This window comes from Prinia subflava, chromosome 15 (genome assembly GCF_021018805.1).
Source record: "Prinia subflava isolate CZ2003 ecotype Zambia chromosome 15, Cam_Psub_1.2, whole genome shotgun sequence".
NCBI classification, from domain to species: Eukaryota; Metazoa; Chordata; class Aves; order Passeriformes; family Cisticolidae; genus Prinia; species Prinia subflava.
Window position 1 is genome coordinate 19,755,167 of NC_086261.1, and position 21,203 is coordinate 19,776,369.

General features: G+C 42.8%; 2 protein-coding genes across 3 annotated transcripts; both read left to right on the forward strand.

The window, feature by feature from the left end:
• The first annotated feature begins 390 nt into the window (after nucleotides 1-390).
• Nucleotides 391-15,174, forward strand: TARS3 (threonyl-tRNA synthetase 3). Of its 2 annotated transcripts, XM_063412551.1 has the most exons (19): nucleotides 391-772; nucleotides 1,463-1,555; nucleotides 2,329-2,519; nucleotides 3,059-3,182; nucleotides 4,296-4,417; nucleotides 5,232-5,349; nucleotides 5,914-5,978; nucleotides 6,664-6,742; nucleotides 7,936-8,082; nucleotides 8,694-8,792; nucleotides 9,127-9,293; nucleotides 9,739-9,901; nucleotides 10,514-10,651; nucleotides 11,082-11,159; nucleotides 11,259-11,359; nucleotides 12,460-12,564; nucleotides 13,358-13,430; nucleotides 14,133-14,247; nucleotides 14,363-15,174. In XM_063412551.1, exons 1-19 carry the CDS (start codon nucleotides 521-523, stop codon nucleotides 14,509-14,511), a joined length of 2,379 nt encoding a protein of 792 aa, XP_063268621.1. In that variant the 5' UTR covers nucleotides 391-520; the 3' UTR covers nucleotides 14,512-15,174. The 2 variants fall into 2 exon arrangements, with proteins under 2 accessions (XP_063268621.1, XP_063268622.1); XM_063412552.1 differs by lacking the exons at nucleotides 14,133-14,247; nucleotides 14,363-15,174 and having other exon boundaries at nucleotides 13,275-13,393.
• Nucleotides 15,175-16,482: 1,308 nt separating this feature from the next.
• On the forward strand, nucleotides 16,483-20,470 carry TM2D3 (TM2 domain containing 3). Its single transcript, XM_063412753.1, has 6 exons — nucleotides 16,483-16,633; nucleotides 17,498-17,596; nucleotides 18,338-18,495; nucleotides 19,027-19,201; nucleotides 19,770-19,845; nucleotides 20,120-20,470. The coding sequence occupies exons 1-6, from the start codon at nucleotides 16,546-16,548 to the stop codon at nucleotides 20,283-20,285; spliced, it is 762 nt and encodes a 253-aa protein (XP_063268823.1). The 5' UTR covers nucleotides 16,483-16,545; the 3' UTR covers nucleotides 20,286-20,470.
• The last annotated feature ends 733 nt before the right edge of the window (nucleotides 20,471-21,203 follow it).

Below are 21,203 nucleotides of genomic sequence, written 5' to 3' on the forward strand. Positions count from 1 at the left end.
CAGTTGATGCGGGGGTCCTCGGTCACAGGCTGGACTCGATGATCTCAGAGGTCTTTTCCACCCTCACTGACTCTGTGGATATCGACACTTCCCAGCTGCTCACGGGCCCGGGTGCGCTGCTCAGTCACCGGCACAGCGGCCGGGTCGCGCAGCGCCGCTGGCTCCATTCGCAGGGCGGTGGGCCCCGCACGGCCCCCGCACGGCCGGAGGGGCGGCAGCGGGCGGGGCGCGCTGGCTCCATTCGCAGGGCGGTGAGCCCCGCACGGCCCCGCACGGCCCAGCACGGCCCCGCACGGCGGGAGGGGCAGGAGGGGCGGCAGCGGCCGGGTCGCGCAGCGCCGCCGGCTCCATTCGCAGGGCGGTGGGCGGCGGTGGGCCCCGCACGGCCCCGCACGGCCCCGCCCGGCCCCGCCCGGCCCCGCACGGCCCCGCACGGCCCCGCACGGCCCCGCACGGCCCCGCACGGCCGGAGGGGCGGCAGCGGGCGGGGCCGCGCGGGGCGGGGCCGTGCGGGGCCAAGATGGCGGCGGGGGCCGCCGAGGCGGCCGAGCTGCGGCTGGCGCGGCAGGAGCGGGAGCTGCGCTGGCTGGCGGCGGAGGTCGGCCGGCTGAAGGAGCCGCAGGAGCTGCCCTGCCCCGGCAGCGCCAGCCCCGAGCTGCAGCGGCTGCGGGCCGAGAACGAGAAGCTGCGCTACCGCCTGCTGCACCTGCGCCGCAGCCTGGCGGCCGAGCTGGGCCGGGCGGCGCCGGCGCTGCCCCCGGCCGGCGGAGAGGTAGCGCCGGGGCCGCTCGGAGCGGGGCCGGGGCGGTGACCCCGGGCGGGCCGGAAGGGACGGGGCGGGACAGGGACACGCACGGGGCCGAGCCGCCTGCGCCCAGCCCCGGGAGCAGACGCGTGTCACAGGGTCTGCCCGTAGCACCGGGCAGTGGTCGCTGCCTTTGCGCCAAGGCGGCGGGTTCATAGAACGGTTTGAGTTGGGAAGGACCCTAAAGATCATCTCTTTTCAGCCGCCTTGCCATGGGCAGGGACATCTTCCACTTGACCAGATTGATTAGAGCCCCATCCAGCCTGGCCTTGAACACCGCCAGGGATAGGGCATCCACAGCATCACTGGGCAACGTGTTCGAGGTATCACAGACTGAAAGTTGCTGTGACTGCTCACTGCTCCGGTTTGATTTCCAACGGCCTTGCTAGGACGATTTTGCTGGTGATAGTTGTAGTAGTAAAATTTGGGAAATTGTGTCGAGAGGACTTTGCTTGGTGAGCAGCATTGCTGTGCTGCAGAACATCAAAAGGATGCAGTTTGGATGTGCTATGAGAAGTCTTTGTACTAAAGATGTACTTTATTCCTTGCAATTGCCTTTTTAGCCCAATATTATATTGGTTTGGTTTGTTTTGATGGTTGCTGGAAAAAATCTTAAAGGTATAGTAGGGATGTACTTTGTATTATCACTGTTTTCAGGAAGTCTCCAGTGCAATCCCAACTGATGCAGTGAATCAAATTAAAGAGGAAAAGAAAAAAGAAAATGAAGCTGTGAACCAACACCAAAATGATGTAAGTGGTTCTTTGATACCACATGATAATTGGAGTGGTTTTTGGCCATGTTCAGAAGAGGTGCTCAAAATCCAGAAAACTTCGCTTTATTTTGAAATCCCATCTTTTGGGAAGAAGACTTGCTACAGAGAAAAAACCTCACACTATTCAAGAGCTTCATCTTGCATTAGCAGGGTTATTGATACATTCTTAGATCTCTACTTTTTATGTAACAAAAGGGTTTGGGTTATTGGACAATAAAGGTCATGGTTTTGTGTGCCTGAGGAGAGTGATGGTTCCTGCACAGTTAAACAGCATTCGATGGCTGAAGGGATGTTAGCAGCACTGCTCCAGTACCACAGAGCTTAACAACTCATCTTCAGCTAAAATACAGGAACCTTCATGTGAACTGTCTGGTTTCAGTCTGGTGCTTTGAATGTAGAGGAGAAGCGAGGGCTTGTTGGAGTGATCCAAATTTCTCCAGGACATCTGCCAAATGCAAATTTTGGGTCAGGAACATAAGCTGCTTTCTGAGGTCCAGCTCACAGACCCATGTAGGTCCAGACTGATGAAAGTGCATGAAAAATTGGAAAAACACTATAAAATAGTCAGTAATGGGGTGGAAGTATCCTGTATATAATTATTTATAAATACTTTACTGTATATTAGTATAAATTCTAGTACCGTTGAATAGGTACAGGTTGAAACCTCTGGGCTTGCACCAGCACTGTGAATCCTTTTATCCTCTTTGTCTCACAAATATGTGTGTGTATGATTGAATTCATGTGTTACAGCTCCAGTGTGTGCCAAGCTTCATAGAAGACAGACTGAAGCTTTATGAAGCCTTGAAAAAAGAACATGATGCTTTGCTAGCTTACAGAGCAGCCAACCAGAGCAAATCTATCAAAATTACTCTGACAGATGGAGAGACGCTTGAAGGGGAATCTTGGAAAACCACGCCATATCAATTAGCTGTAGGAATCAGGTAACCTGCACATTCAAGGAGTTCTACTTTTGTAGTGATAAAGCTGTTACTATCATTTGTGTCTGACCTTGTATAAAATACACGTCACGGTCAGTGGGTGGTGGCTCCCTCACACGGGTTCTCTTGGAAAGCATTGGCACCTCAGCTTCATGTAGCAGAAACAGCTGGTTACAGTTCTGGGTGATGCTTGGGCTTCTGTGCTGGGATCATAATGCTTGCTTGCAGTTAGATCTGTGACACTGCTAGGAACTGAAGGACATCAGAAGTTTTGAGTCAGCAGATGCAGTAGAACCTGTTGGAAGGAGCAGCCTTTCCTCCGGATCCCCAGCACTGAAAACTGCTGAACAAAACCTCTCAAGACCTTAAGATTCTATACCTTAACAGTAGGCAAGTGTTTAAGAAGACCACAGAAACAGAAGTTTTAGGTCATAAGGTGCTACAAAATGTGGATGTGGTCTCATGGGGTTTAGAAATCTAAAGTCTTTCACAAATCTGAACCTAAATATTCTTGTCTCTTGTTATCTCTTCTGTTTCTTTAGCAAAATGTTGGCTTCAAATGCAGTCATAGCCAAAGTGAATGGTGAACTCTGGGACCTGGACCGTCCACTGGAGGGAGATTGTACTCTAGAGCTGCTCACCTTTGATAATGAAGAAGCCAAAACTGTGAGTAAACACTCTTTGGTTTCTTCTTGATTAAAGAAACGACATAAAATTGATTGCAGCATTAAGCTTTTAAAATCTTGAATTAAAAAAACCCCAGAAAACGACTCAAGTAATGTATTTCCTATGATTCACCAAAGAAGATTAGATACTAAGTGCCTGTAGTCTGTGAGTGAAATCTTTGTGTTCTTTTCACCTTTCTCTTTAACAAGTTATTTCTCAGAGGAGTTTGTACAGAAGGCCTTGATTTGTATGTTAACTTGAAACAGTCTTTGGTTTGGCTCAGTGCATTTGAAGATCAGACAGTGAAAGCAAAATGAGGCAGTCTCTACTGTTTTCTAAAAACTCTTCAATATTAGACTTGAGTCATAAATGAAATCTACACCTCCTTGAACTGGCATTGCTTATTAGATCCTTAAGTAGACATAAAACTTAGTCAGTTAAACTATATATATGCTTAGTAACGTGACCAAGATTTTTCTTTAAATGGTATGCAGTCTGAAGCTTATGTTATTTTTATGTGCTAGGATTGGACTTGAGTTTTGTCAAAGAATTATTCATGTGATTAAGCTTGTTGGAGACATTTCAGGAGCCTGTAAAGGTTTTGTCTTGTAGCAGTAGCTCTGAAGTAGTCTGAATTAATAAGAACTCAGAACATCAGACTGGTATTGATCTACTGTGTTGTTGGCTTCCCTCTGCTGACATTTCAGGTAATGTAGTTTACAGACCCATTAATAAAAGTACTGAGTCTGAGCAATGGCAACTTAATTGGCTACATTGCTTGAGATGTGATTAGTGGTGCATAGATTTTGACTGAAATTAACTTAAAAATGAACAAGGTACAGTAAGTACTAAGCTGAAGGAGCTGTGCAGAGGTATAGTCATCCTCTTTCAGACTGAAGTATGGTGGGCCTTTAGTGCTATATTTGTCATTATATTAGTAATTTCGAGTGCTTCAAAATGAAAAGATGAAGTTGTTTTACTTGTCTCAAAATCTGAACAACATTGGTTCCAGTCTGTGTCCTATCTGCAGATACATCTCTAGTTTGTTTTTTCTTCTTTTTAGTTCCACAATGCCATTGACCTCATGGTTTGCTCACCTGACTTCATTTCCAGGTTTACTGGCATTCTAGTGCTCACATTCTTGGAGAGGCCATGGAAGGATATTTTGGGGGTTGCTTATGCTATGGACCACCAATTGAGAATGGATTTCATTATGACATGTATATTGAAGACAGGTAAAATTACAGTGTCTTAGAATCTTATTACTCCATATTAAAGCTCAGAACTAGAATTATTTTGTTTGATTCTGCATGTTAAAAGTAGAATTGTGTCTCTAATATGATTTGAAGCATATTCCTCTATGTATACAGGCCAGTTGAGTTTGTGTATATATTTAAATTCAGAAGCAGTGTTCAGACACCTGCTCTGTAAGAGCTGAAGCTTTTCTGTGGAAAAAGTGCAGAGCGTTAGGGTTGAACTTTCTGAAGTTCCTGTGAGGCAAAGGGGACTTGAGGAGTCCTCCTTCCTTGAGGAGTCATGCAAGTTTGGTTTCCAGGGGCCATAGTCACTTGCAGAGAGGGCACAAATGCTTGTAACTTGTCTAGGTGTTTACTACTTTTCTAATCCTTTTGCACAGCTTTACAATTCTGGTTTTTCCTTGTTTATCTTTCTGTAGGCAGGGAGAATACTGAATCTGCATGAGCTGATAAACTGGCTCATATGGCTGAGTTGAGCATTTTTTCCCCTGGGTTTGTTTTTTTTCTTAGATCATATGGTTTTTTTGAGCTATCGGTCTTCCAGACATTTAATCATGTCAAAGACTGTTCCAGGAATGATTGCAATGGGTTTGTTCAAGGTGGTACTATCTGTGTTTCTGGGTTTAGTGTCTGAAAAGACATCTGATTTTAAGTAACTAAGAAAAAAAATACTGTAACAAATCACAACACATTCCATGTTTTTCAAATTAGACCATTAGAAAGTGGTCACTTGAAAAAATGGGAGTATCAAAAAATTCATTTTTATTTCTTTTGCCTGTGTCTTTTTATCTAGAAATGTATCTAGTACTGAATTCCCACTACTAGAGAACCGTTGTAGAAGTATCATAAAAGAGAAACAGGCTTTTGAAAGGCTGGAAGTCAAAAAGGAGATCCTGTTAGACATGTTCAAGGTAAATCTTTAGAGTAGCTGTGGATCTGGTACAGTGGTCTTTTAAAATGTAACTTTTATGAAATATTGCATGTGACTGACTCGTCAGAATAGCACCTGTCTAATAAAACAAAGGAGAACAACATCATCTGTTTCCCCCTCTCCATATGCCTCTCAAGTGCTCAGGATGTTTTCAAGCACTTACAAAAACAATTCCTTATTCCACAGAAACACACCTCAAGCTCAATGAAAGAACAAATAAGCAAATGAAAGGCATACATTTCTTCTGGCTCACTTGTGAAGACAAGTCAGAAAAGCCCTCAGCTCTAGTCCTGTTTCATTCAGTGACTGTGGCCAGTCTCACTGGAGTGTGCAGTTGCTTTTCACAGGTGCTTTGGGGTAATCACACCCTCGACACACCCTCACGGGAGTTGTTTCTGTCTCTTCCCCTCTGCTTTTGCAGCTCTTCTGAGAAATATATGTGGAGGTTTTTTTGTTGTTGTTGTGTTGTGTATTATTTAATTTTAAAGAGAATTTTAATATCGATTTTATTGATGTTTCTGGTTATTCATGTTTCCACATGCAGTATAACAAGTTTAAGTGTCGTATCCTTAATGAGAAAGTGAAGACACCAACTACCACAGTATACAGGTAAAGAAATATACTTGAAAGATATTGTGAAGTATTTTTATAGCTAATTAATTTAATTTGAGAGAATAATTTGGAGGTTTTTTTATTCCAAGTTCTGAGTTCTTGTGTGATTGGGACTTACGTTTGCAATTAATATTGCTATTTAGGTAAAGTGAGATATTTTCTTTTTCTGCTGGGACAGATTAGGTCTCAATTTATGGACAGATATCAAATTCAGTTTTTATTTATTACCTCTGGTTTCAGTAGACTGATTAAAATAAGTTGCCATCTCTTACATTGGCTTGCTGCATAATGTTAAAGCCAGCTCTAGCTCAGTGTGGGGTGAGGAACCTGCTCATTCAGTTACTTGTTAGTTGGTTGGAAAATGGCACAACCATTTGCTGTTTGATGTGCATCGTTTAAAATTTCCTGGCCAACTTGAACAAGTTCACATATGGAACTATATGAATTGGCAAATGTGTTAAGATGTTCTTGAAAATGGATGAAGTGTGCTGAGCGTTTACTGAGTGAATATTCCACCTTGGGTAGAAGGCACAGTTACATTTAAGGTGCGCTGAATTTGCTGCATATTTATATTTACTGGCATGTTTGAATGTGTCAAACATGAACTTGTGTGCCATTAGTGACTGTATTGAAAAATGTTGGATTGCTTGGAAGTCAGCACTCTCTTTGTTTTGGCATATAGATGTGGTCCATTGATTGATCTCTGCAGAGGTCCACATGTGAGACACACTGGAAAAATTAAGGTCCTTAAAATAATTAAGGTAAGTTTAAACTAACTGTGCATTGAAACTGAAATAAAATGTCAGTTGATTTATTTACATATTTATTTTTCCTGAGCTGATTATACTGGAATTGGTCCTTTGTATTCTTTCCTTTGCTTTCTGTACAATAGTTCTTCATTTCTCTCCCAGCTCCCGTTGTACAAGTAGCACTACAGACATTGATTGTTGATCTGTGTCTAACATTAACTGGTTCTTGACTAAGACAGTAGCACCTCAGTGAAAGTTAGCAGCCTGTATTTTTATCAGAGCATTAGTGCAGTAACCTGCACATTTAGACTGATGAAGAGCACTGCAGAACTGCCCTAGCTGGTGGCGAGCAGAGGGGCTGTGGGGGCGATGCTGCTGTGCACAGGAGAGAAGCGCAGTGCTGAGCTCTTGTGGCAGGACCGTGCTGCCATCTCCCAGCAGCACTGCACTTCACAGGACAAGGGACATCTGAGTGCAGGGGGTGTGTGTGCTCTGTTCTGCACTAGGTGAATGTCAAGATACTCACTGGGTCAGAAAATGGGATTTTGACCTTGTCAGGTGGTATCTTTCAGGTACAGGAGAGAAAGTGGACCTTGGCAGGTCTGCAAGTGCTGCTGTTAAAAAATGGCATTGCTTCCAGGAAAGCCAGAGACAGTGTTTGCAGAGGCCTCTGCATTTATAGTGTAGTTTAAGTTACTCACAAATGCTAATTTTGGTAACCTTATTAGACTGAGCTCTTTAGAACATTCATTATTGTGGCTTTTGCTGGCTTCCTAACTGAAGTGTATGGAACTCTTGAGTTCTAGGGATTAAGTGGCTAGAGGGTTAAAACTGCTAAGATTTAACTGTGAGAGCTAGGTTTGTTTTGCCTTTCATGTTTCCCTACTTCATTATGTCTTCAATGTAAACAAGTCCTGCCTTTTTAGAAGCCATAACAGGAAATAATAAAATATGCCATGATGTGAGTTAAAACAAGGTACCTAAGCAGAATAAAACGATTTGACTTGTCACTTTTGTTTGTCTTCTTTATTAGTATGCTGACTAAAAGGCACTGCAAGTCTCTTTGTATTACAAACAAATGCTGAAAGACTGCATATAATTCTTTTCCCAAGGAAAAATATAATAGTGCTCAAATGGGTTAGTGTTTATCCTTCTTTCCCTCATATTATATAATATTATGTTAAAGTATGGGTTTTGTGTATCAGAGTTCCTCTACATATTGGGAAGGAAAATCCGATATGGAAAGTCTGCAGAGAATATATGGAATATCCTTTCCTGATAACAAAATGATGAAGGAATGGGAAAAGGTCCAGGAAGAAGCCAAAAACCGGGATCATAGGAAAATTGGAAAGGTACACTATTCCACTGTCTACTTCTTTTATACTTCTATTATAGAATTAATTCTGTTCCCTTGTATTTTAGTTTTGGTTTGATTTTTTTGTTGTTATTTTTTGACAGTTTTAAGGGATGCCATTTCTGTGTGCTTCTTGATGTTGCTTACATTTTAAAATTTTAATTCTACAAACTCAATTTGTCACTTGCATATGAATGTTAAACTAATGTTGGGAAGACGTTAATTGCTTTAGTCCCTTAGTTTAGGGATATAAATCTTAGACCTATTAATGTAGAGTCTTTGCAAATCCTACCTAAACCACTCTACTTTTCACAGAAGAGAATTTATTTGGAAATTATGTGAATTGATTTGGTCATTCTTTATAATAAGTGCAAATTTGGGGAAACGTCAAAACTGACATGGTCAAAGGATCAAATGGATTCAGTGTTGTTACAGATTTCCAAGAGTCAGAGCTGCAGATCAATTAATCGGTCTTGCTGAGAACTCGTAAATCATCTTGTTGCCGTAATATCCCATTTCTGCAAACAGTGCCTTGATGTGTGTGAAGCAGTTACATTCTGCAATCCTCTCTGAATTATTATTAGAGCATTCTGGTTTTCATATTCCTAGGAGCAAGAACTCTTCTTCTTTCATGATTTGAGTCCTGGAAGCTGCTTTTTCCTCCCTAGAGGTGCCTTTCTTTATAACACGCTCATGGATTTCATACGGGTGAGTATCGACTGATGTTATTGATACAAGTCCTAACAACTTGACTGTCATTTGTTGATCTTAAATGATAGGCCATTCATAGCACTGAGCTATCCACAAAGAGAGAAGTATCTATGTATGTAAACACTTACAAGATTTTCACAAGGATTATGCAAATTTAACCTTTTGGAAATAAGGCAGAGTGAAGCTGTGTTTTTCCAATTGTGCAAAATCTACATTTGCAGTGGTCCTACCATGTCCCTGTATATTGCCATCATAATACCACAGGTAAAAAAATCAAGCTTTTGCTTGTCAAAAGCTCTCTCACCTTTTAAATGTTGTGTTTGTTCCATAGGGGGAGTATCGCAGGCGTAATTTTACTGAAGTTGTGTCTCCGAACGTCTTCAACAGTAAACTCTGGGAAGCTTCAGGACACTGGCAGCACTACAGTGAAAATATGTTCTCTTTTGAGATTGAGAAGGAAACGTTTGCCCTTAAACCCATGAATTGTCCAGGACATTGGTTTGTACTGTCAACTGGAAAATGTCTTATTTTACATGGCTTATGCTTTGTGGGGCTGAGAAGTGAAAGGAGCATTAATGCATGCTGTGATGTGTGCCTGTGATGGACCCCTAAGCCAGTGTGTCCAGAGGGCTTCTCTGACAGTGTCCCAAAGCAGACCCTGGCAGTAAGTGTGCACTGAGCCGGGTTTTTCCTGCTAATACTGCTCTGTATGCTGGTAAATACCAGTTCTGTTGGGTAGAGGTGCCCATCAGATGTGGTGTTCCAAGAAGAGTAAGGATGAGCCAGTCTTGATTTGCTCATGCAGTCCTTTTTTCCTCAGTGGTCTTTAGCAGTTCACTGAGTGGTGTGCTTTGTTTGCCTGTGTGTTCTGAGCTTCATTTTCTGTGTTGTCTCAAATCTCCTGCAAGAAGGATGAGAGGAAGGTTCTTCCATGTTCCTTTAGCTTGATGTTTGCCCATCGTCCCCGATCCTGGAGGGAATTGCCTCTCAGACTTGCAGATTTTGGAGTTCTTCACAGAAATGAGCTCTCGGGCACTTTGAGTGGCTTGACTCGTGTAAGGCGCTTCCAACAAGATGATGCTCACATCTTTTGCACGATGGAACAGGTAAAAAATAAAAAAAGGCACCTCCCACGTCCCCACCAGTGAACCAGAAAACCCTTCCCTCTCCCAGTGCAAACTAAAAGTGAACAAGAAAAAAAATCCCTGAAGTTATTTCACTCCTGTTTCTTCCACTGTGTAGGGTAATGCTGCTTTTAATGAGTGTTTTCTAGGTGCTTCCTTTTATTTAGAAAGATGCATTTAGCACCTAAATCCCAGAAAGTAAGATTTGTTGCATTTTCCATCTCCCTCTGCAAAAAAAAAAGCAGTTGATCCCATTGTTCTCTATAGAAATGCTGAATAAAAACTTTATTTTGTTAGTAATGCCATAAATTGTAGTGGAATTATATGTATAAATTGATGTACTTCAGGATACAATTTGGTTCCAGAACCTCATGCTTAACAGAAATACTACTTTTGTTGCCATGCTTTGAAGCCCCAACACCTCAGATCTCTCTTTGCACATTAAATGGATTTGGATTCATTGGATATAATTTTTGAGTGATTTTGAATTATTTCTTATGTAATGGACTCTTATGTTCTGGTTATGAGGAATTAAGTAGATTACATTTTTCTGTAAGTAAATTTTAACCTCTTTTAATATGTTTTATGTTTAAGATTGAAGAAGAAATTAAGGGCTGTCTTGATTTCTTGAAGTCAGTGTATGCTGTCTTTGGCTTTACCTTTCAACTACATCTTTCTACAAGACCAGAAAATTATCTTGGAGATCTAGAGATCTGGGATCATGCAGAAAAGGTAATTAATTTAAAAGCAAACAAACAATTAATTGATATTTGTATTTGCAGAGTTAAATATCTAACTGAGTTCTTCCATGCTGCATGGTGAAATTGCTTAAATCAGATGCTAAATACTGCCCTTAGTGGAAATTCTTGTAGGAAAACATCACATTAAATCTGAAGTTTCTATAGAAAACCAAAACTTTCAGATTCTTACTTAGCCCGTTTCCTTGAACTAATTAGATTTCTATTGATTTTTTTTTTCTGATTATTCATAATATTTATACAATGAACTACTGTGTCCAGATTGTTTATCATAAATGAGCAAATGCTTGAACAGTAGGAGTTGTGCTGCCTTTTGACTCCTTTTGAACTTCAAAGGCAAATACTTTGACTTCCAGTAATGAGAGGCCATTCTATACCTCTTTTAATTATTCTCTCATGATTAGCAACTTCAAAACAGCTTGAATAACTTTGGAGAGCAATGGAGTTTGAATCCAGGAGATGGAGCATTTTATGGACCTAAGGTTAGTGACTCGGCATTTCAGTGTAACTTTGGGATGGACAGAAATGCAGATGTACTGCAGGCAAACTATATTTAGTAACTGTGTTATTTTGCTTCCCAGATTGATATTAAAATCAAAGATGCAATTGGTAGGTACCATCAATGTGCTACCATCCAACTTGACTTCCAGCTACCCATTCGCTTTAATCTTACTTATGTTGGGTGAGTGATTAAGCTAAGTATCTTCCTTTTAAAAATGCAATTAAACAATAGCTTTCATTATCTGTAATTCCCATTAAGTACTAATGCTGTATTGCTCATTTAATAAAGGATTAGCTTGTAAATCAGCTGGTAGGGAAAGCAAACACCCTCTAATAGGGGGTAGAAAAGAGAGTTACGAACTTGGAGATACTTTCTCAATATAATGATAATTCACTTTAATAGTAAATGCAGGAGAGTCTCATTGTCTGTCTTGTCTGCCAGTTCTGAAGACAATTGATCAAAAGTTCTGCTGAAAACTCCTCAGCTGAGTCAGTTTTCATTTTCAGCCTAGTCATTGTGTCACCTTGGAAGCCATGGCACACAAATTCAAACATGCCCTAAGGAGCAAGTATGTTTGTACTAAGTGGTTCTTTATTTTTATCAGATTAAATTAGTTAACTTGGAACATACACCAAGTGCAAACAGCCTTTAGTGAAAATCTGGCTGGTTTCTAGCTAGGCCTACTGAGTGAATTAATGTTAGTGCCACGTTGACCTGAGTACTCATTTTCTGGGTTGTATTTCTTGCTGTGTTAGATTTTGCATATTATGAAGCTGGGGAAGATAGAATAAGAATATTTGTTATTTTTTATTCTTGCATATTCTACAGTAGATGTCACAGCTTTTGTGATAGGTGATAATATTGTTATGAGCTGGCTTTTTTTGAAAAATCCAGGTTTTTTAAATATCAGAGTTGTAATTTAAGTGAAGTAATGAACAGTATAGGCAGGTAAGATCCTGTGCAACAAAATAGAAACAAGTCCTAATGTAAAGGGAGTGAAAGATAAAATATTAAAATGCCCAAAAATGGTGCTGAGTCAGTCAAGTGTCTTCTCAAATTTAAGTGTCTCTGCCACTAGCTATAGGCATAATTATTTTAAATTAGAATTCCTTTAAAAGCCCAGCTGACTTGAAGTACATTTTTAATAAAACCAGATTTTTCATAACTAACTAAATTTTGTCTTTCTGCTGAAAGTAGAATCAAAAATATTAGTAGAATTACATGTGTGTGAGCTAAGATAACTTTATTTTTAAAAAAAAACATTGATTTTTTTTTTTCAGTAAGGATGGTGATGACAAGAAAAGGCCAGTGATTATTCACAGAGCTATTTTGGGATCTGTGGAGAGAATGATAGCTATTCTAGCAGAAAATTATGGAGGAAAATGGTATGTAGCACAAGTGGAATTCTAAGAAGGCTTTAACAGCCTAGAAACTGCATATCCTTCCTATTGTCCCATATATTATAATGCAAAAATAATATCCCTGAAATTCTCACAAAATTAGTGAGAATTCTAGGGATAATTTAGATTACAAGAAAAGTCCAGTTTTCTGGTCTGAGTTGCGCAATATCCATACAATTTCATGAGACTGCAGAAAAAAAGAAAAGTAATGCAGAAATAGGAATTGTAATTGAATGTGTAAGTCTTGCACTATTGTTCCTTTTTTCTTAAAACTCATGCTTTTATACCAGGAGGATGTCAGACATGTGTAAAGCAATTAATTGTGTATACACAGACATCAGTTAATCTCAATATGTGAAATATTTTTATACTTCTAAGATTGATCATTTTATCTTGGATAAGATCTGGAAATATTTCTTCATGAATGTATTTAAAGTACTAAGGAAGAGTTAATTCTTAGTTTCAGTCAGCTGTCTGACTGCCCACCTTTTGCTGTAAAGTTATAGATAAAAGTGAAAATTATGCAGAAAAATTCTATTTAAAGTTGTGAAGTTAGCTGGGAAGAAAACAGAAGGTTCACCTTCCCTATATGACATTTTACTGGAATCAATCAATTTGCTATTTTATGTGAGCTTGAAAAGAGGGAGACAATACACTATCCAGCATCCTTAGCTAATGTAAATAATTCTGTACAGACATTGTTACTGTGGAACATAACACTGGCTGTGAGTGGAAGTGTAAAATGCACCTTTGTTTGCTGTTTGTGCTGTCTGGCCAGGCCGTTGTGGCTGTCTCCACGGCAGGTGATGGTCGTGCCCGTGGGCCCCGCCTCGGAACAGTACGCGCAGCAGGTGAGAGGAGAGCCTGCCTCCCTGGGGCAGCAGAGCCTGGAGTCCTTGTCCTGGAACAGGGAATCAATGCTCAATAACTCTGGAAACATGGCTGGGGGGAGAGGTACATTTTTCAATAGAAAAGTTTCGGTCCAAAATTTGTGTATGTGTTAGTAAGGGGCATGTAACTTCAAGTAATTTGGGTTCTTTAATTATGTACATACTTCTGTAATTATTAAAGAACAAAGCATCCTGGATGACAAGCCTTATATAACTAATGCTTCGTTACAGTACTCTCTAGCTCGAAGTAGGCAGAGCCAGTTTCTTCCATTTCCAACCATGTGTATTCTTGATTACACCACTTTTGAACCATGGTTGGTTTTCCCCCTGTCCCATGCTTTGCTATTAATGCCAGAATAAGTGTGTTTATTCCTTCTCCTCGTTCTCCTTTCTCAGACTAGAACATGTTTTTGTCATGCAGCAGCAGAGCAGCACGTGTGATATAGATGTTATCTTGTATTGTCTCCCAGCTGAGGTGCTGCTCTGTGTGCAGGTTTTTTCAGATAACTTCACTAAATTCCTTATAATCATCCTCAAGAACAAAATTATGCATATGCATGAATTAATTATTGGGAGAGATAAATAACTGCAGCACTTACAAATATATGTTGTAAAATATATAGTAATACTAAGAGGGTTTTGGTTTCTTTGGGTTTTTTTTAGGTTTGCAACCAATTTTTTGAAGCAGGATTTATGTCAGATGTGGACCTAGATCAAAGTTGCACATTAAACAAGAAAATTAGAAATGCACAGCTGGCACAGTATAACTTCATTTTAGGTAATTGCAGCTTCTTACATTTCTGAATATCACTTAAGTTCTAATGATGGACAAAGTTTGTTCTAGGCTCATTTGCTAATGCAGATTGTGTAATATTTTGTGCTGTGTCTTGCAGTGGTTGGAGAAAAGGAGAAAGCAAACAATGCTGTCAATGTGAGAACAAGAGACAACAAAGTTCATGGAGAGATTTCAGTATCTTCTGCTATTGAAAAACTCAAAAAATTTAAGACTTCACAAATTCCAAATGCAGAAGAAGAATTCTGATGTTGCTACTAGGAAAAAAATTATTAGCTGCCTATGTGAAATGTTTCTTTCTTCCTGCACAGCAGTGATGCTCATCTGAGAGAATTTTCAGTTAATGGATACACAAAATAAGCAAATGTAGCACTGTTGGTGCTCCAGGAAAAGCATGAAGGACAGATGCACCTGCCAGCTCCTTTAACAATCGCATGGGTTTCCAATCTGCCCGAGTGGCAGAATGCTTGTTCAGAGAGTCCCACACCTCTGATGGGGGCTGGTTTGCTGTGGAGGTCAGGGCAGTACGAGGGTGGGGATGCTGCTGGCAGTGCTGAGCTCCTGAGTCACACAGCAGGTCCCTGACTGTGACCTGGCAGTGCCTAGGTGCCTCAGCAGTTTGGATTCGTTTATTTTCTAGCACCAGACAGTAAGAAAAATTGGGGTGGGCTGGTGTGAGTAGCTGGGTTGTTTCAGAACGTGTGTTCACAAACTGTGAACGCACTGGAGTCTTTGCTGGAAGTCTCAGTGTAACACGGCACTCGTGGAGTTGGTGTGATGACTGGCTGCTGTAATGGTGCTTGCCAAGAATGCAGTGGAATTACTATAACTGTGTGTGAAGTGTTTCATTTTTTTCCTCTGTTTGCTATTGTTTTGACTTTTAACTAAAACTAAAAACAACTTTGAAAAACCTTTCTGTGTGTAATTTATTTGCTGGGAGTAGTTAAAATGCTGGAAAAGAGGAAAGGACAGTTTTAATTTTAAAACAGTATGTTGTACTTGAAATTGTCTGTATTTCTGTTTAGAACAGAACACGGTATTTTCATCATTTAGAAATTATTTTTAAAGTTGCTGTTGCAGGCAATTGAACTGGATTTTTTGAGATTAATTTTTACCTTTTTTCATGTTAATATGCTGTTATTTAATTAACAGGCTTAGATCGTATTAAGTGTATTGCTCAATTATCTAAGCTATACAGCTCTAGTTGTGATTTAAGTATCACAGCCGTGAAGCAGAAACTACAGTTTGGTGCATGAATATTAACACAAATACAAACCTGATGTTTTACTCTGCCACCACTCGTACAGACCTGTGTTTAATTGGTCTGCTTGGGTTTGTGGATCTGTTTTTGGATCCTGCTTCTAAAAGAAAAGGGAAAAAACACATTGAAGGAGCAAGTGCTGGGACAGCTTTCTGTTCCACTTGACAATTACCACGGCGAGTGGCAGGTGATTTTTATTACTATTTCTGTATTTTATACGTACATTAAATTTTGGTGGACTATCGCTTTCGTGCTCCACGCGTGACGCTTTCAGCCTGCAGCGTTCAGGTTCCGAGGGTTTTTCCCAGCGGGCCCGTGCCCCCTGCGGGCCCGTGGCCGTGCCCGTGCGGGGCCGCTGTGGGCCCATTCCCCTGAGGGGCCCGTGGCCGTGCCCGCTGTGGGGCCCGTGGCCGTGCCCGTGCGGAGCTGTGCCCGTTGTGGGCCCATGCCCCTGTGGGGCCCGTGGCCGTGCCCGTGCGGAGCTGTGCCCGTTGTGGGCCCATGCCCCTGTGGGGCCCGTGGCCGTGCCCGTGCGGAGCTGTGCCCGTTGTGGGCCCATGCCCCTGTGGGGCCCGTGGCCGTGCCCGCTTTGGGGCCCGTGGCCGTGCCCGCTCTGGGGCCCGTGGCCGTGCCCGTGCGGAGCTGTGCCCGCTCTGAGGGGCCCGTGGCCGTGCCCGTGCGGAGCTGTGCCCGGTGTGGGCCCATTCCCCTGAGGGGCCCGTGGCCGTGCCCGTGCGGGGCCGTGCCCGTGTGCGGGCCCATTCCCCTGAGGGGCCCGTGGCCGTGCCCGCTGTGGGGCCCGTGGCCGTGCCCGTGCGGAGCTGTGCCCGCTGTGGGGCCCGTGGTCGTGCCCGTGCGGAGCTGTGCCCGCTGTGGGCCCATTCCCCTGAGGGGCCCGTGCCCGTGCCCGTGCCCGTGCCCGCTCTGGGGCCCGTGGCCGTGCCCGTGCGGGGCCGCTGTGGCGCCGCCGTTTCCCGCCTCCCCTGGGCCGCGCCGGCCCCGCCCCCGCCCGGCGCTCCAAGATGGCGGCGCGGTGGTGGCGGCGCGCCCTGCGCGGGCTCTGCGGGGCCGCGCTGTTCCTGTCACAGCTCTCCGTCCTCTCGGGCCGCGGTGAGCGCGAGCGGCGGGGGTGGGAGAAGGGGCAGAGGCTCCGGCTGGGGCTTGGGTGGGGACGGCTGCCCCGAGCCGTAGCGGCCGCTCCCCGCTGCCGGGGCTGAGCGCGGGTCCGGCTGCGGAGGTGGCGGTGACCGCTGAGGGGTGAGGATGCGCTGCCGCTGCCCTGGCTGGAGGCTAAGCGGGTGTTTCGGGCATGGCCGCATTTCATTGTGCCGGCTCTGTGGGGTTGGGGCTGAGGTGCTCGGTGTCAGGGCAAAACACGGGCCAGGCCCCGCCGGCCGGCTCGTGTGCTGCTCTGTTACACAGCAGCTTTTGTGCCCGCTCTTTGTCGCGAACGTGTGTGACTGAACGCGTCCTGGGGCTCCTCGGCGCGGTCAGGGTGCGTGGTGTGACACAGCGGCCTCTCCTTCCCCCCGTGCCCGGTGGCTGCCGTGAGGGCTCGGCAGGGCTGGCACACCGCGGGCAGCGCCTGCACCGACACAGCCGTGCCCCCGAGCGGCTGCTCCATCTCCCCATCAAAGAGCTGCTTGCTTTGCTTTACTGAATGGTACTGTTCCATAGAAAACGCTGTGTAAGACCTGCATTCTGAGCAGTGCTTTTAATTCTCGTGAATCAAAAAATAAGACTGAGTGGAAATAAATGTAGTTCCTTGTCTTAAAGGAACAATTCCATTCTAATGCTCTTTCTAATGTTTAACATATATGTCCCGCTATTAGTAGAACTGGGAAACAGATTTTTTTTTCCTAATCTCATTACGCTTTCTACTTGCGTTTTCATATCAAAGTGCTGAAATCAAACTGTTTCTGAAGATGAATTTTGTTCTAAAAATTTCACCTTCTCCATGTTATTGTCTTGTAGTGGGATCTTTGATGACGACAAAGCTTTCACAGCCGCAGTCTACACTGGCAAAAAGCCTAACTTCAACAAGTACAAATGCTCCCTATTTTAAAGCATTAGGTAAGGTATTATGTTGCTTCTTTTGTTTGTTATCTGTGGACCCTTCTCAGTCTTGAGTCCAAAAGTTCTCGAACTGGGTCTTACTGCTCTCACAGTGGTAAGAAGCATTGCAGTGTAACACATTATGAATTACTCTTCAATAACCATAACAATGAGACTGCTGGGCCGTATAAGAACTAGAAAATGGTAGGTTAAAGTACCATTGTGGTATATGTGGTTTGTACCCCTCAGGGTGGTGGAAGTTCTTGAAAGACTCCAGCATCCTGCAAGAACTTGTTCCCTGTCCACCATCAGTTCAGCTTTGTAGCTCGCTGAGGGTACATCAGGACTGGCAGAAATGCTGTTGTTGTTGGCAGTTTGGTGATTCTGTACACATGCAAACGGCAAATGGCTGAGGTAGCTGTAGCCCTGATTAGAGCTCAGCTCAAAGTAGGTTACCTGTGTCACCCCGCTGCTATTCCTGAACTGATTACTTCTGCTGAGGAGCGCTGGCTGAGGCAGCCCTAATCCCTGTGAGCTCAGTCCTGGGGCTGTGCTGAACTGTTGGCTCCTCTATGGAGCCCTGTGGCTCCTCGGGCTCTCACAGCACAGGCTGGGAATGTTGCTCCACGTATAATGAGGAAAGCCTTTAATACAGCATCAGTGCATGTGTTTGTCTATGTATAAAAAATGTATATGTATATTTAGACTATTTAGCTTTTTTTTTCCTTGGGTTCTTAATTCACTTATTGCACCTTGCAGAAAGTACAGAAATTCCACCTTACGTGACTAACTGTCCCAGCAACGGGCTTTGCAGTAGATTGCCACCAGACTGCATGACATGTAACACAAACTATTCCTGTATATATGGGAAGACAGCAACTTTTGACTGCAAAGTCAAGCCACATGTTCATTGTGTTGTAAGTAACCTGTTACTCTTAACCCCAGATTTAAGTAATTAAACTGTGGCATCATGTCTTAAAATGCAGAGTATTGATTCCCAGGTTCTGATGTAGGCAGGTTTGCAGTTCTGTGATGAGTTTGGTTACTCACTGTGGGCTGTTGAAGAGGCAGGCCTGCCCTTCCCTGGTTTGCCTTTCTTCCATTACATCTTTTCATTACCTGGCCATGCCTTTGAGTTAAACTACTCTAAACATTTGGAGAATGGGGTGGCTAAATATCTGTCAGAGCTACGAACTGACCTTAAAGGTGAGACTAAATCAGTCCTTTTGGCAGGAGCCTTAGATTGGAGGAATCAGCAAAGTTAAATGTGACTTTGATACCTCATTGGTGGTTTTCTGTTCTGCTCTATAAGAGGTAGCAAACAGAACAATGGTTCTTTTGCCCAAAATGTCTACTCAGGAAATCTAATTTGATACTGCACATTGATTTTTTTGTTTTGTTTTGTTTTGTTTTAATACTATTTAAGTGATAGTGCTGTCCTTTTACAGGATGAGAATAACCACGAGCAGGAGAACTTCACAATTAACATGACGTGCCAGTTTTGCTGGCAGCTTGCCACAAGTGATTATGTCTGTACCAATTCCACAAACTGCATGACAGTTTCCTGCCCTCGACAACGATACAATGCAACTTGCACAGTCCGGGATCACATCCATTGTCTAGGTGAGGTGGGCAAAGCCGGATTTCTCTACATTTTTCACATACTTTGTAATGGGTGAATACAAGGATTGTTCATGTCTGTCTGCACCTTGATCAATTGACTGAATTTTTTTATTATTACATTATATTTTTTAGCATAATAGTGACATCTGACTGCAAACATTGGCTTATTATATTCTTGTATACTGTCACACCAGAGAAAACAGTTCTTTTTATTTTTGTCAACTTCTATGAGTTAAACTTACTTGAACCTACTAGTTGTCTGATTCTCGGACCACTAATAGAATCAATATCAGATGTCTCCATAGGCAAATTAAAGAAAATTATGCTGGTTCCATCCAACTAGGCTTTTTCCCTCTGTTCATTGACTTTCCTGATATGGGGCCAAGATTGATGGAACAGAGAACTGTAGGGTATAAATGAGCTTTTGTGTTGGCAGTTGTTTCTCAGTTAGTGTCAACCCTTTTGGACACATTTTGGAAAAGTATACTATCATCTTCCTTGACATTTTTTTCCTTATTGTATGGTCTTTGTTTATGGCATTAAGGTGTCAATATTTTTCAATGTTTAGGTAACCGTGTCTTTCCTAAGATGCTCTATTGCAACTGGACTGGAGGTTATAAGTGGTCTACTGCCCTGGCACTAAGGTAAGCAGGAACTATTGGATAATGTTAAGCTAAAACAGATTTGTTTTCTTTAAAATGATCAGGTTCTGTGGTTTCCTGCTGGGTATTTTTTAAAGGTGTGCCAAATAACAAGTATTTCAGATAGTCTAGCTTGAAATGATGGGCATAGAATGCATGAAGGGTTCACATAAAACAAAGCTGGCTGACTTCAGCAAACACAGCTGGAGGAAAACACTTGGACACCCACACTCAGTACCTCTAAAAATAATAATTAGTCATATTTTTATTCTTACAGCATCACCCTTGGTGGATTTGGTGCCGATCGTTTCTATTTGGGTCAGTGGCGGGAAGGTCTGGGAAAACTCTTCAGCTTCGGTGGACTTGGAATATGGACACTAATTGATGTGCTGCTAATAGGTGTTGGCTATGTGGGACCTGCAGATGGATCTCTCTATATTTAAATGTGGGCCCAAGGTGTTTCAGAGAGGAGTCGTTGCCTGCAGAGGGCTCTTAGATAAACGAGTGGGGAGGTTTGAGCCTTCAACGTAGAATGAGGAACAACTGTTCTGTGTGCATATATTTTAATGTACAGTATCTGTACTTGGTTTGCCTTTAACTAAGGTCAAATAAAAGAGTGGATCACTGAGTAAGTTGAAATTTATTTTATTTCATCTATGGACATGGTATTTTTCTATGAAAAAAAGTTGAGCAGCTAACCAAACTCTCCGCTGTGCTTGAGCTTGGATGATCTGTCAGGCCCCCAAAGAGCTGCAAACTAGCTTGAATATTGAACTGTTTACTTCATATTTCTGTGCTTGAATTTAGCTGTAAAGCTAACCTTCCTAAATTTTTTTTTTTCAGTTTGTGGGAGGATAATTTATTTGCCTGAGTTATGTGGGTAGTATGTAAATCACCATGTTTTATGATGTTAATGACATTAACTTTTTGGTTTGGAACAGAGCAAGAGCTAATATCCGCTTAGGGACTCAACTTTAAATTGTGGGGTTTAGAATGAGACTGCAGTAACTCTAAAGGTTAAATATTATTTAATATATTTTTTGATTGTTCTGGAATAACTTTGTTTTGGTTGGATTTGCCCTGCATATCAGTGAAAGTCATAGTTCCTATTCTTGTGCTAGCAAGCTTGCCAAATTACTTTAAAAAAGGGTTGGCAATATAAGTTTATCCACTTAGGACTTTGTGACGCGGTAATGTAGCGGACCGGTGCCATTACAGGACAACCACTTTGTGCAGTGGCGGTAACTGCCGGGCCGTGCGTGCCGGGCCTCTCGCGGGGCTGGAGCGGCCGCTGCTGTAGCGCTGCGGTGCGGTCGGGCTGGAAATGCAATCGCTTGAATAAAGTGCGCCGTGCGGCTTTC

Excerpts from the sequence above, each read along its gene's own strand:
- TARS3 (XM_063412551.1), top strand. The coding sequence starts at position 521 with ATGGCGGCGGGGGCCGCCGAGGCGGCCGAGCTGCGGCTGGCGCGGCAG. Across the intron at positions 3,183-4,295 it reads ATAATGAAGAAGCCAAAACT|GTTTACTGGCATTCTAGTGC; the intron begins GTGAGTAAACAC and ends CTTCATTTCCAG. Across the intron at positions 10,652-11,081 it reads TCTGGGATCATGCAGAAAAG|CAACTTCAAAACAGCTTGAA; the intron begins GTAATTAATTTA and ends TCTCATGATTAG.
- TM2D3 (XM_063412753.1), top strand. The coding sequence starts at position 16,546 with ATGGCGGCGCGGTGGTGGCGGCGCGCCCTGCGCGGGCTCTGCGGGGCC. Across the intron at positions 17,597-18,337 it reads TCCCTATTTTAAAGCATTAG|AAAGTACAGAAATTCCACCT; the intron begins GTAAGGTATTAT and ends TGCACCTTGCAG. Across the intron at positions 18,496-19,026 it reads AGCCACATGTTCATTGTGTT|GATGAGAATAACCACGAGCA; the intron begins GTAAGTAACCTG and ends GTCCTTTTACAG.